The sequence below is a fragment of the Spea bombifrons genome, chromosome 6 (assembly GCF_027358695.1).
Source record: "Spea bombifrons isolate aSpeBom1 chromosome 6, aSpeBom1.2.pri, whole genome shotgun sequence".
In the NCBI taxonomy this organism is placed as follows: domain Eukaryota; kingdom Metazoa; phylum Chordata; class Amphibia; order Anura; family Pelobatidae; genus Spea; species Spea bombifrons.
Window position 1 is genome coordinate 6,536,206 of NC_071092.1, and position 14,382 is coordinate 6,550,587.

The window sequence follows — 14,382 nt, forward strand, 5'->3', positions numbered from 1 at the left end:
CCTCCTGGCCAATAAGAATTCACTGTTGGTTTTCACCGCTGTCTGACATGTTTTACTTTAGAAATTTACATTTTCATGCTTAAGGGTATATTTTATCTCTTTATTTATTCTTAACTTCTTCTGTCTGTCAGGGATGATTCGTAAAGAAATAATTGCACGTATACATATAACATAAAAGCATTAAAATAAAATTGTATTGTGGCTTCCTCAACTTAAAATAGCAAAAAAAAAGTTTTTTATTGTTTTTATTTTCTTATTTACTGTGTAGTGTTGCCTACATTTACCAGCTCAGATCTTACAGAAATTATTTTTGAACATGTAATTTTACATGCTATAGGATTTGTTGCATGATACCGCTTCCCTCTGGCGCCCCCTACTGACAGTCTTCCCAACTGAAATACATCGTATCGAACATAGAATGAATAATTTGCTAAACTGGAAGAAAACACACACAATTCGCTGGGGTTATCTATAAAAAGTAATTCTTGTGCAAAGCCTGAAAAGGGGTTTTGTCATAAAAATCAATCAACAGCAGCATTCCATTAGATAACTTTTGTAATGTATATTATTATTATTATTATGTACTTTCATTTATTTTATGTTTGGCGTAGTTACTTACACAGGACCATCCAACCTGGTCATCTCTGATCAGACCTCAGAATCTATGAGAATACGGTGGACGGCAGCAACTGGTCCGGTTACCGGTTATAGCGTTCTGTATGTTCCTCTAACGGGATTAGGACAACCAATCCAATCAGAACAGAGAGAGGTACGGGTGTGCTTTTTATGAATTGAATGGAATTCTACGTCAATATTATTATTACTCTGTCGGGAGGCAATAAACAATTAATAACGGTGAACAAAGAATATTATGAATATCTCTTAATTGTAGAGTAATATTTCCCTAATTCAGAAAGAAATATTAGAAGTCTGAATGTTACAAATTTACGGTGGGGTCCGTTGTCTCCTGTGCACAAAATTATTACACTCCTCCACAACCAAATTATTATCCAGACATATCCCAGTTTTTGCCCACCCCAAAAAATGGTCAGAGATCTAAGGATCTTGGGTTTTGTTTCTGGGGCATGATACATCGGGGATAATAATGACACGAGCCGTTCTCTGTGAGTTGGTGTTGTGAATGAATCGTATCGTTATGTGTTTACAGATCACCCTAACTGCTGGTCAGACTGAGGGATTATTACAGGGTCTGAGAGCCTCGACGGAATACTCCGTCACTGTCACAGCTCTGTATCCCAACAGCATTGGGGAATCGGTGTCCGGCAGGGAGAGAACCTGTAAGTTGATCACAAGTTCCATATAAGAATTCTAGGGCAATTTTAAAGATTCTCACCAATAAATAATAAATAAATATTGCTTGGAGATGGTGAGGGGGTGATTTTATGTTCTGTTTGTTTCCTACTCCAAGCAGACGGTTACTCTGTAGTCAAAGACAAAACTAGGTTTAATACATTAGCTTGTAGAGCTCCCCAGACATAACCGTGTCCAAAACAAAAAAACAATTGCCCGACGAAAACCCGTTGCTGACGGATCTTGCGACTAATAATATTAATCTATGTGACAAATTGCTTACTTCTTAGTGAGTTCAGTTGGTATATCCAACTTTCGTGTGTCCGAGGCCGGCCCTACGTTTTTGAGACTGGTATGGTCCACCACTGGAACAGAATCACCGCGGGGCTACAGGCTCACATATTCAACTAGAGGTGAGTCTGCCGGCGAGCTGCACGAAGCTACGAAGTATGGATCATGCTGTGAAAAGTTACAGTTCTCAAGGTCATACGGACTTTACACACTGCTTGAATGAACCGGTTTGCTCACAAAACTTGCCAAAAGACATATACGGAGCATCACTATTTGGACGAAACCCAACATTTGTTTGATTTTTAACTCTTTACAAAGCGTATTTATAAATTGTGTAAGATGATTTGAGTATGTGAAAATAGAATAACTAATTCGGTGAGCACGAAAATGTATTCTATTCTGAAATTGCAGGTTTCGAGTTATATAAATAATAGGGTGGATCCAAACTCCGTTGTGGACATACCTGTGCCTGTCGGCTTTGGATTCTGGCTTCCATCCCAGCCCATGTATCCTACCCCCCTCTGCCGCACCTTATTGTGGCAATGTTCCACCAGCAGTAAAAAACGTCTTCGCTTGAAGGCTCGTATAAAGAAAAGAACCGAGACGCCATCATTAAAAAAAAAAGATGGAATTTGGAACTTAAAAGTAACTTTATTTGAGGATCACCCAAGCTCTAGAGTGTTGCAACTCCAAGTTATGTTAATGAGAAGTCAAACTTTCATTGTCTTGGGAAGCACAAGGTTCCAGTGTCACAGAATGTTACGGAACCCATCACAGGCTGGCATTGTTAACCGGTCAATGATATTTCAGTATTACCACTTATAGTGCAGAAAGAGGGCCACCAGGGGCACATAGTGCATAATCTTTTATCTGATGTTGGTGTCTTCTCGTTTTTATTTCTTGATGCAAAGGTGACGGGAGGACAGCGGAGAAGATATTGAGTGGGAACGCAGTATCAGAAACACTCAGCGACCTGAGTCCGAACACTGAATATATCCTAGTCCTTTACCCTCAGTACCAGCGCCAGACTGGAACCCCTGTTACCATTACAGGGCGAACCCGTAAGTATTATCATTTCTGGCTGATGTCAGCTACGAGTATCCTAAAGCATTTGAAGGCTAAAGGTGAAATAATAGCGAGCTACAATGTCTCTTTACCAGAGACAGTTACAGCTCTGAATTTGAGGAATAAATCGGAATCTGTTGAAGAAACTATGAAGTTATTTAAATTATTTAAGTTCTAGATACCAACAGCAGTATTTATTTGAAAAAAGTGGAAAGGAGTGAAGAACCATAGGCGGTTGTGTAACTTTGTTGACATAGCGGGTGATATTTATTTTTGGTTTAGTATAATGTTTTTTTTCTTGCCAGAGCTTATGCAGGCCATTTCTGAGCTGATCCTGCAGGACGTCACATCACAGAGCATGACAGCTACGTGGCGAGGGGTTAGTGGGGCCACCGGCTATCGTATCTCCTGGGTATCCCAATCAGGTAATTAGGTTGCAGAATGTCACACATATGGGTCAGAGGGGGAGCCCCTTTCATAGGGGCTTTGAGGTCTTCTATACAAAATGTTTAGACATTGAACTGATAATGGAACATAGAACATTTAAATCCCACTTCTAACACCAATTGATAAGGAGTAACACTTAACTGAAATAGAAAATCAGAGTTAAAACACCAAACTGACAGAGAAGAGAGTCGTATAACTCCCATTCTGTAGTCTACCTCATCATATATTATTCTTAAGACTTGTTTGAAACAACAAGGTCAAATAACCACACATAAAGGTTACTATATAACTGGTATTTTATTTGTAAGCTAGTATTAATTGAGCCTGCAGCTAATGCTAATTATATTCTGATAATCACATTACTCCCATTGTTTATATGTTTTAATATATTTAAGATTCAGGCCTTTCTCTGATGCTTCAGTTGCTTTGTTGGTGAGCCTACAAAGTTATCTTATTTCTTAATTTATATCATAACCAAACCACGAAACATTGAGGGAGAGAGCCTTTTCTGGGGCCAACCATTGTGTGTCCGCCTCACAGTGCCGTGGCAGGTAGTTACCCAGGTTGGATTTTGGAATCCAATCAAAGGGAGAATTACAACTTAGCTTTTACTTCGATTCCAGGTGAACATGAAGGAACAACAAAGGTGTAGTGTTTATGTGATTACTGGTGGTATTGGAAGCTTGGGTGCTTTTAATACTTAGTGGACCGTTATACAGTAACATTTATAGAATGTCAGGTTAGGCGCATTCTGAAGAGGATATAAAGTCAAACATTAACGTTTTTGGGCTCTGTAATGGGTACCCTTCAAGGTGCTTCTGATGGACCTCATGGGTCTAGAGAGCACACCAAAGTGGTCATATAGGCTCCAATGGTTAGTGATATCATCTTGGTTGTTTTTTTCTGTAGGTGACGACGCAAAGGACTTTGATGTTGGTGCCGATGTAAACTCTTACTTTATTCAAAACCTCCTGCCCAGCACCGAATACACCGTGTCTGTCAGCCCACTGTACGGAGCCGAGGAAGGATCTGCTGCTTCGAAGCGGGTGAAGACAGGTATTACCCCAATGAATGACCCCTCGGCTTCCGATATCTCAAACAGTACCTCTGATTCTTAATGAAGATCTAGATGGTCTACGAAGAGCTCTGAATAACCACATTAAAGGAACAAAAGCACATTTTCTAAGGATTAGTTTCCCTTTTTTTACTTAGGTGCTGAAGATCGCCATACATAGGTCTCCAAAAAATGGAAATCTAGAAATAAATTTACCAGCAAACAAAGTATTGGAAATAGAATTTTATTTAATTATGATAAACTTTATCTTAAAATGTGACAAATGTTAAAGCTGATATAATCAAGATACTTGCACACTGAACTATATTTAGATTTCTCAGTAAAATATATAACATCTTGCAGAGAAATGGGATTCTTTTAATGAGGTTTAATGTATTTTCTTTTTAATTTGACACCGGCATTCTATTTCACTAGAATCGGGAATAGTTCAGGTACTGAGAACCTTTGCAGACAGTCCAACATCAATCCAAGTGACCTGGAACCTGATTCCAGATGCCACGGGTTATAGGCTGGAGTGGAGACGAGCCAGAGGTGAAGATACTTTGTATTGTGCCAGAATAAAAGGGTGGAACACTAAATTCCGTGCGTGGTGGTTGTTCTAACTGTACACTTGGTCTGTAGGTGGTCCGAAAGCTCCTCAAACTGTAAACTTACCCACCAGTACCAACAGGTACGAAATCAGAGGCTTACGACCAGGAACTGAGTATCGCATCACGCTTTTCACCTTATACAATGGCAGAGAGGTGGCCACACCGGCCACCACATCTGAAACAGGTAAAGACAGTACCAAAGCCAGAAGAGATGTTTTTACTTTACCGAGACGGTGGTAGATAAGGAGGACTGCCTCCCAGTGAAAGTGGTAGAGGCTAATACAGTGAGGGAATTTAACCATGCACGACATGGGCATATGGCTCCTGAATCTAAGACATGGCAAAGACCTGATTACAATTTTATATAGACCAAATAGTGTTTATGGTTCTAGGAATAAAGAATTAAGAACTAATTATGGAGCAGCAGCATTTCTTGCAGGATAAACATGAACACATCCTAAAAACCCCAAAGCCACCTCTTATGCTTTAATTCGCCCTTTAATTCTGCCATGTTCATCTCTTTTTGACATCAAGTTCATGATTTGCTTATCAAGTGATAACCGGTTAGTCCTTTCCTCAGTTGTGAATTTTAATTTCATTCCATAAAACCAGAGTTCCAGGCTCCTTTTTCTTTTTTCTTACAGACGCCTCGGTTGGCACAATCACCAATCTGCGGGTTGTGGAGGCTTCCGGAACCAGAGTTCGTTTGGCTTGGACACGAGCACCAGGTGCCACAGAATACAGGATTGTGATCCGTAGCGCCGATGGTAAGACTTTCCCTTGGTACAGCAGGAGAGACTAGCGTTTAATCCGAGTTTAAACCACAATCTGATTTTACAGGATCTTTTGAGAGGACAAGACGGGTGTCAGGAAGCCAGGACACATTTGAGATCGATGGTCTTGAAGAAGACATTACCTACATTGTCAGCATATCAGCTTTAGCTGGCAGACTCGAAGGCTCAGCCGTCCCCATCAGTGTCCGGATCGGTAAGGTCTCACATTCCCAAATAAATGATTGTTGCACATTGAACGTGCAAACATCTTGAGTAGGAAAAGCGTTTGTAGTCAGTATTGCAATCGATGGGGTTATAGGCTGTGTCATTATCACTAGGTAAATGATTTTGTTCTGTTTTTAGAACCAGTGGCCATTGGTCCCATCACCAACCTGCGTGTGTTGGATATACGGAGAGGACGTATTCGTCTGTCTTGGAATGGAGTTCCAGGAGTCACCGAGTACAGAATCATCAGCAGGAACACAGAAGGTTTGCACAAGACCTTAAGATTTAGGATAAACATCAATGCACCCATTGCATGCATTGAGAAAGGACACCCAAGACTGAAGAGGGCCCATGGGCTCCACTCTTGGTTTAGAAAGTCAAAGAAGCTCTTAAATATTTGTGAATCTTAACAAAGACATCTTATTGATGAAAAAACTCTATTTTTATCCCTAACAGACAATACAGAGGATGTCAGGGTGATTCCCGGGGATCAGACGCTCTTCGAGCTGGTCAATATCCAAGAAGGTGTCACGTATGTAGTAAGGGTGATTCCCGTGGTCGGTACAAGAGAAGGAATTCCAGGGATTATCAACGTTAAGACCGGTAAGTAAAGGGAAAGAAAATCTACTAGGTCAAGACATTCTTCCAACCCTCTGGCTGTCTTAGCTGGGCTCGTATGTGTGAACTCTATTTCAGTCATTCTCTAATTTAATTACCGTAATTCTGTTTTTAGAGACTACAGTGGTGCCGGTAGTTGCAAACCTTCGAGTGGTGGAGTCAGGAATAAATAGCGTGCGGATCACGTGGACTGGAGTGGCCAGAGCAACAGGGTACAAGGTCACTTGGAGGCAGAGTGATGGTAATGATTAGTGCAAGACAATACAGCTTAAACTTTTTGTTGTTGACATCAGGGACATTTACCTTTTTTCACACCAAGCCTGTGTGGCATCTACCACCAGTCCTAAGAACCACCCATATTCATGCCATTTACTGTAGTTCTGCAGATTATAGTGGTCCTAAAGTATGATCTCTTGCTTCTCTGATTTAATGTGGTTACATTGTATCTGTACAGAGATTAAGGATATAATCTCCCCATCAGATCTCCAGCACAAGCCTTTACCTTTAACTTACTTTTACATTATTGAGAGGGTGGAACAGCCTCCTAGAAGAAGTCACTGTTTTGTTGTATGATATCCGAACATGTCAATTAGATCTCATCACCTGTATCTTCTACAACAACAATATAACTCTCTACGTGATAATGAACTATAAATCCCAGGATCCTTCAAAAGTTCATTAAATAGTATTTTTCTTCTTTTCTTTTTTAATCCATAACATGTCCAATGTAATTTTTAACCTGTGTTTCAGGCCGTCAGTTTAGCCAAACGCTTCCACCCGACGCTACGTCCTTTGACATAAAAGGTTTGCAGGGAAATTCAGTTTATGTCATCGGCGTTTCTGCTCTGATCGGAGCGGCAGAAAGCAACGCTGTGACTGTAACGGCACGGACAGGTAATATATATATATATACTGCTGCTTTTACTGACCCGCGGAAAAGAGGGATAAACACAAAAGGTGACCCAGGTCACTACATAAGACCACTGCCAACCCGAGGCTATGCCTGGGTCATTGATGATTAAAACTAAAAAACACACCGAATATGGATCACTAAATTGTAACAGAACACAGACATTCTAATTAGTCTTACTCTCGAGAAACAAAAATATGGTTAAGGGGAGCACCTTGATCAGATTCACATGCCACAGACAGCCACAAACCTGTGATGTTTCCTATTCTTCTTACCGTCTTATAACTCAAAATGTTGACGCAGATGATGACTCCGTGGATTCTGTCACCAACCTGAGGGCTGTGGATGTCGGAGAAAACGCAGTCAGGATAGCATGGGATGCTGTTCCAAGGGCCACTAGTTATAGGATCACCTGGAGACGTAGCGACGGTTGGTCTATCTGTCTATCTACCTACTAATAAAAGATACCTTAATGGGGACCTCTTTAATGTATTACACTCTCATAAAAGAAGTTGGTCTTATAGTTGAACGATAATATAGTTTGGAAAATAAGATAAATCTAACCAACTAACAAAAGTAAATCGAATGCCAAGGTCCTCAGAATGTACTCGGTGAATAGTCCTTTATTGTGACTTTAAGGTATCTGCTGATGTTTCCCATTCTCATTTTTTTCCTTTTACAGGTGTTGAGATCTCGCGATTGGTGACGAGGGACACTTCGGTCGATATTTCAGACCTGGTGACCGGAACGAACTACGTCATCCAAGTCACTACCCTCGTGGACAACAGAGAGAGTACCCCATCATCTGTCACTGTCCGAACAGGTGAGCTACGACGGAAGATACAGTTACGCAGTCAACTTATTCTTTCTAAGAAACAATTTGAATTAAAGGGACTTTGTTACTTTAAGTGGAATTATAGCTGTAAAGGTAAAGTTTCAAAAAAGATTTATAGAACTGCATTTGAAGGCTCCATCCTCCATTACCATATCAAGATATGGCAATGTATGCAAATACACTACTTCATTAAGATTTGTATAAGGAGTCATATGCTGATGAAGAAGGATAATTCTTGGATAGAGTTACATCCAAGGTTACACCTAGGTGCCACCTCTGCCTGCACTACATGCCACGTACTCTCAAGAAAAGCATAGGAAGGTTAGGTAGAAGGGTTGAACTTCATGGACTTAGGTCTTTTTTCAACCTTATGAACTATGAACAATGTATGCATAATATTACTCTTGGTTAGCATATGTTCTCCATCTGCATCCTCATTCACTGTTTTCCACCCTCTTTTGCAGCTCAAGAAGTCGGACGGGTAACAAGCCTCCGGGTTGTGGAGGGCAGAAATAATGTCATCCGAGTAACATGGGTTGGAGTGCAAGGCGCCACATCCTACAGGATTTCCTGGAGCCCAGTGGATGGTAAACCCTAAAACGATAGAACTTATTGTTGTAGTTCACGTGTTTTGTGCGAGAAATGTGTCCGGCATTCCATGGAGACAACGACCTCAACGAGACAGAACTCCGATAACCAAAGTCGCATAGTGTAGGGGTTGCTATTCATGTATCTGTTTCCTTTTCTTTTGAAGGAGGTCCAGAGCAGACCCGGGAGGTCCCGGGAAACACCAATTCCTTTGAACTCGTGAACCTGGAATCAGGATTACGGTACACGGTAAAAGTCACGGCACTGATAGGAAATCGCCAGGGAGAACCCGTCAGCACCAGCGTCAAAACACGTAGGTGCTCACGAACGCTTCTGCCTCCTGTGAACATAACTATAGAATCATCTTTGTTCTCAGTCGTAACGTTGATGTTTGACAGTTTTGCGCTAAGGGTTAATCTAACCCGTTACCTAAACGTTTGCGTCTTAGAATTAAGATTGCAAGCCGAATATTAGTTTTCTGATCATTAATATTGTAGGTGAATGTGTCTCTTTTTTCTCTCACTTTTAACGGCGGGATCAGCGGATGAACCGACTATCTCTGCTGTAAGCAACCTGCGCGTGACGGATATTTCGGAACAGCGCATACGGCTCAGCTGGAGTTCTGCGGCTGGGGCCAGCGGATACCGCATCTACTGGAGACGGGCCGACGGTAAGCAGGTTTTTGAAGGCAAAGCAAATTTTGTCCATTAAAATAACATGAAATGGATCCGAAATCCAGCGCAGACGGGGTTAATGTTGTAAATGATTATTGTAGCTGGAAACGGCTGATTTTTAATGGAATCTCTTCATAGGTGCTCAGAGGCCCTTTATCACTCCCATCACTCCTGTGTTCCAATGGCCCTTTATCACTCCCATCACTCCTGTGTTCCAATTGCCCTTTATCACTCCCATCACTCCTGTGTCCCAATGGCCCTTTATCACTCCCATCACTCCTGTGTTCCAATGGCCCTTTATCACTCCCATCATTCCTGTGTTCCAATGGCCCTTTATCACTCCCATCACTCCTGTGTTCCAATGGCCCTTTATCACTCCCATCACTCCTGTGTTCCAGTGGCCCTTTATCACTCCCATCACTCCTGTGTTCCAATGGCCTTTATCACTCCCATCACTCCTGTCTTCCAATGGCCCTTTATCACTCCCATCACTCCTGTGTTCCAATGGCCCTTTATCACTCCCATCACTCCTGTGTTCCAATGGCCCTTTATCACTCCCATCACTCCTGTGTTCCAATGGCCTTTATCACTCCCATCACTCCTGTCTTCCAATGGCCCTTTATCACTCCCATCACTCCTGTCTTCCAATGGCACGTTGTGTTCGCTGATCCAAGTTTAAGTTTAAAAGCCTAATTGAAGGTTAGAAAACCCTTTTGTAATTATGTTACAGCCCGAAATTTCCTTATTTTCCATGAAAACAGTGAAGTGACCCCAACCTTTTGAACTTAGCATATATATATACAGGGCCGGCCTTAGGGGTGTGCGACCTGTGCGACCGCACAGGGCGCCATGGTTGCAGGGGCGCCTGACCGGGACTTAGATTAAAGCATCGTTTTTTTTTTTTTGTTTTTTTTTTAAACTTTATTTAACATCATTGATGTTAAATAAAGTTTAAAAAAAAAAACGATGCTTTAATCTAAGTCCCGGTCAGGGGCGCCGAGCGGTTGCTCGTGAAGTTCTCGGCAACCGTTCGGCGCCCCTTACTCTCCGTGACTCCGTCGCGGTGCCAGCATCTCATGTTGAGCGCCGGACAATACCGGCGCTCAACATGAAATGCCGGCAGAGCGAGAAGACGGATGCCTCCCGCTCTTACCGCAGGACTCCGGCAACAAGGTAAGTGGGGGGGGGGGTAGTTTGAAGGGGCAGAGGGGGGGGTAGTTTGAAGGGGCAGAGGGGGGGTAGTTTGAAGGGGCAGAGGGGGGGGGTAGTTTGAAGGGGCAGAGGGGGGGGTAGTTTGAAGGGGCAGAGGGGGCGGGTAGTTTGAAGGGGCAGAGAGGGGGGGTAGTGAGGGGGGGCGCCAGAGGAGTAGTCCGCACAGGGCGCCACAACGCCTAAGGCCGGCTCTGTATATATATATATTAATGAAAACCTCTCTCCACATATAAACTGGTAAAATGTAAAATAACAGAAAACCATCTTGCCAGGTGTTTTGCGTGAGACCGAAGCCCGAACTTCACTCAAAAACAAAGATTTATGCAGAAAAAGTCGTAAATTATTATATAACGTACTGGATGACTCCTACGCATCTGCACAAATATGCCGAGCGCCGTCGCTCCAGGACATTCTTAAAGCCCTCAAAACTCCATGTCTATGTGATAATACATTTATGGGAGTTTTTAGGGTTTTTACAGCGATGTTCACTTTGTTTATGGAGCTAGAGTTGGAATTCTTGCTCCTTGAGGATGGAGATATCGGGATGGTTATTTCGGTCATGCAGAGGGCAGACGGAGCCAGGCAGCTCCTTAACCCTGTATACCAAAGATATATTGGGCAGCGACACTTAAAATGACCCGATTAAAGAAAAATTCACCCTAAAGGCTGGGATGCTTTCTGATGTCACTCTGGTTTTATGATGAATGGCAAGAAGAATATATCAGAGTAGCCCAGAGCAAAATTGCCTTCCTGGCCCCTAACCAACCTTCACCTGCTCATGGGCTGTTTACGGCTCCATAGGTGATGTCATATAGGAATTTACATTTAAAGGGAAATATATTGTCGCTGAGTAACTTTAAAGCAGATCTATCACGTTCAAAAACATGGCGTTTGACAATTCCATAAACCCATCAGTTAAAAGAACATTTATCTGTATAAGAACCTCGTGTTATGTGTGTATGATGGGAGCATGACATCATATGTCATTAACAGTATTCATTTATAGACTCCTTTTTAAGGCACATTGAGAGTTTCAAGCCAACCTCTTAATCAGAAGTGAAGATGTTTTAAGAATATATTCTTTTTTTGGGTCATGTACAAGGCAACCTTAATCTTAATGATAATCCTTTGTCTTTTCTTAGATTCAGGAGTCATTTGCCTATCCCGTGCATGTTTAAATTCCCTCACTGTATTAGCCTCATTGAGAGGGAAGGGTGTTCCATGTATCTACTACCCTCTCACCCCACGGAAGTCTTAAGTTGTCTTCTCCTACTTTTATTGAGAGGGAAGGCTGTTCCATGTATCTACTACCCTCTCACCCCACGGAAGTCTTAATCTGTCCCTTTTTTTGTAGGTGGCCCGGAAACCGTTCGTCTGGCTAGTGGAGATGCGAGATATTTTGATATCGATGACCTGCAGGCCGGCGGGCGTTACGAATTCCGTGTGGCGGCCTTGTTCGGAAACCGTGAAAGTGACATCACCACAATCATTGCTAACACAGGTAATGCAGTTAGGGTTTAGAGTGATATTTAATCCAGATGAAAGATTAAGGGAGCCAAGTCTGTCTTTAAAAAAAAAGATTAACCAGTAAATTTCCTTTCCTTATACGGTTGACATTTTTATATTAAAAAAAGAAGAAAAGATGAAAAAGGAAACCGGTTTTAAAGAGATCTGGTAACACGGATCATTTTTAAGCGACTAATAGGGATCATAGCCACAAGGCTGACAATCTGTGCCATGGGCCACATAACTCAGCATGTAGTATGAGACCCTATGTTGAGAATTAACTGTGGGACGGGAACCTCTAATTTGAAGCTTTCTCTAGGGCCATGTGGACTTTTAATCTTGCTTTTGTTCTTTCTTCTATAGCATGTGGGACTGGACGGACAGACATTGTCTTCTTAGTCCACGCAACAAGGGATAACGCATACAATGAAGAGCCTGTGAAAAAATTTCTTTCCGAGGTGGTCACTTCAGTAGGACAGCTTGGACCAGATGCTACGCAGGTACATAGGAGGTCTTCATGCAGAGACAGACAGTCCAAAAACAGATTAATAATAAGTAGGGTCACCTATGCTGAGTAGGGAGTTGACCGTTTATGGACACCAAGTTGGAATGAACGAAGGCCCCCCTACAATTCATATTATTCTCTGGTCTTTTTTTACCCCCATTGTTTACCGTGGCTTTGTGTTCTTGTTTACTTAGTGAAATGTGGATCTCAGGGTTTAAGTGCCTCTATTTTTATTTCCTTAAGGTGGGTGTAGAGGCTTACAGCTTCCGTGCACGACCGTGGATCCTCCTGAATCGATCCAGCGAACTCAACACGGTCCTGCAACAGATTCAGAGTATCCCTTTCCAAGAACCCAGCGGAACCAATATTGGTAAATTCTTCCGTTAGATGGTATTAAAACCATATACTGAAAATGGAAACTAATCAGATACTTTTGACCTTGATACTTTGTAATCTGGTGCCTGCGTCACTCTGCTGAAAATCTGAACTACTTGAATGTTTAAGTATCCTGAAAACATATGTCTGGACATAGTAATATGCCACTTATTCCGCAATAACATAAGAGCTTTGATAAGTAACCTTGTGTCTTTTGTTCAGGTGCTGCCATAGACTTTGCAAAGAATTACATGTTTGCACCAAGTTATGGAAGGAGAAGAAATGTCCCGGGGGTATTGGTACTGTTGGCCGATGGAGCTTCAGGAGATGACGTGTTGGAGGCAGCAAAATCTATCAAAGACACAGGTACATCATGCCAAGTTGGACAGTCTCAAAGCTCAGCGTCTGCAACCGAGCTCAACTTATTTGTTCTTCTATAAATAAATATATATGCTGATGTTGGGAATCGTTAGTTGTAGATGATGTTTTCCATTGGGCCAATGTAGACTCAAATAAGCTTTTAGGACATCAGAGGTCCTATTTTAAGATGGAATTTAAAGAAAGTCTGTTAGTAGAAGGGGCAGACATGTTGGTTATTCATAACTTGTCTTAATTTCTGCAGGTATTCGAGTGCTAGCGGTAGGAATGAACGGCGCCGACCAAGAGCAGTTACGTCGAATTGTCTCCGGCCAGAGTCCTAAAAATGTCTTCTTCACCGGGGATGTTCAGAACCTGGACACCATTGTAGATCGGGTGTCTGAGGCTATTTGCACCGTGACATCCGTGGAAGTAAGTGTTTTGAAGCTGGATTATGGAATGGTCCGTTTTCGTCTTTACAAAAGGTTTTCATATCATTCCTGTTTTTATTTTTCTCTAGGAACCTTGCACAGTTCAATGCCCACAGGTAAGACTTCAGCCAGTACTTACTTACTTCAATAAGTACCCTTATCATTCATGCTCGTTGCTTAACTACAAGTACAGTCATTCTCAGCTTTTGTGTGGCTGACTGAGGATGATGGGAGTGGAAGTCAAAGTTGGGTGGATTCCCAAAAGCCTAATAATCCACACCCATTTGTCTCACCTGTTTTGTTACCCTACATGGTTTCATTGGAGTCCAAATATATAATTTGTATTTGGGGATTTATGGGGTGGGAATGATGCAGTGCTTGTAATACTTGTGCCTAGGGGTTCGTGGAATGTACGTTTGATAGAAATTCTGTTTAATGTTGCATGGAATGGCACTCTTCACCCTCCCGAATCATTTTATTAATTGTATTTTGTTTTGGTCATTAGGGCGAAAAGGGCCAAAAAGGAGAAGGGGTAAGAAGTCTGAATCGCTTATGTGGTTTCTATGAACATTTTCCATTTATCCCATCGACCGT

At 42.0% G+C, this 14,382-nt stretch overlaps 1 protein-coding gene across 1 annotated transcript in view; it reads left to right on the forward strand.

Moving 5' to 3' along the window:
• Positions 1-14,382, forward strand: part of COL7A1 (collagen type VII alpha 1 chain) — a 54,857-nt gene that overhangs the window by 9,518 nt on the left and 30,957 nt on the right. Inside the window, exons 8-33 of the mRNA XM_053469628.1 lie at positions 612-769; positions 1,169-1,298; positions 1,602-1,724; positions 2,514-2,663; positions 2,973-3,092; positions 4,024-4,170; positions 4,604-4,720; positions 4,811-4,963; positions 5,424-5,546; positions 5,620-5,766; positions 5,916-6,041; positions 6,234-6,380; positions 6,511-6,636; positions 7,146-7,289; positions 7,609-7,734; positions 7,988-8,128; positions 8,605-8,727; positions 8,895-9,041; positions 9,270-9,398; positions 11,969-12,115; positions 12,484-12,620; positions 12,869-12,995; positions 13,223-13,366; positions 13,623-13,789; positions 13,878-13,904; positions 14,294-14,320. Coding sequence (XP_053325603.1) covers positions 612-769; positions 1,169-1,298; positions 1,602-1,724; positions 2,514-2,663; positions 2,973-3,092; positions 4,024-4,170; positions 4,604-4,720; positions 4,811-4,963; positions 5,424-5,546; positions 5,620-5,766; positions 5,916-6,041; positions 6,234-6,380; positions 6,511-6,636; positions 7,146-7,289; positions 7,609-7,734; positions 7,988-8,128; positions 8,605-8,727; positions 8,895-9,041; positions 9,270-9,398; positions 11,969-12,115; positions 12,484-12,620; positions 12,869-12,995; positions 13,223-13,366; positions 13,623-13,789; positions 13,878-13,904; positions 14,294-14,320 — 3,353 coding nt within the window. The remainder of the gene's footprint in view (positions 1-611; positions 770-1,168; positions 1,299-1,601; positions 1,725-2,513; positions 2,664-2,972; positions 3,093-4,023; positions 4,171-4,603; positions 4,721-4,810; positions 4,964-5,423; positions 5,547-5,619; positions 5,767-5,915; positions 6,042-6,233; positions 6,381-6,510; positions 6,637-7,145; positions 7,290-7,608; positions 7,735-7,987; positions 8,129-8,604; positions 8,728-8,894; positions 9,042-9,269; positions 9,399-11,968; positions 12,116-12,483; positions 12,621-12,868; positions 12,996-13,222; positions 13,367-13,622; positions 13,790-13,877; positions 13,905-14,293; positions 14,321-14,382) is intronic.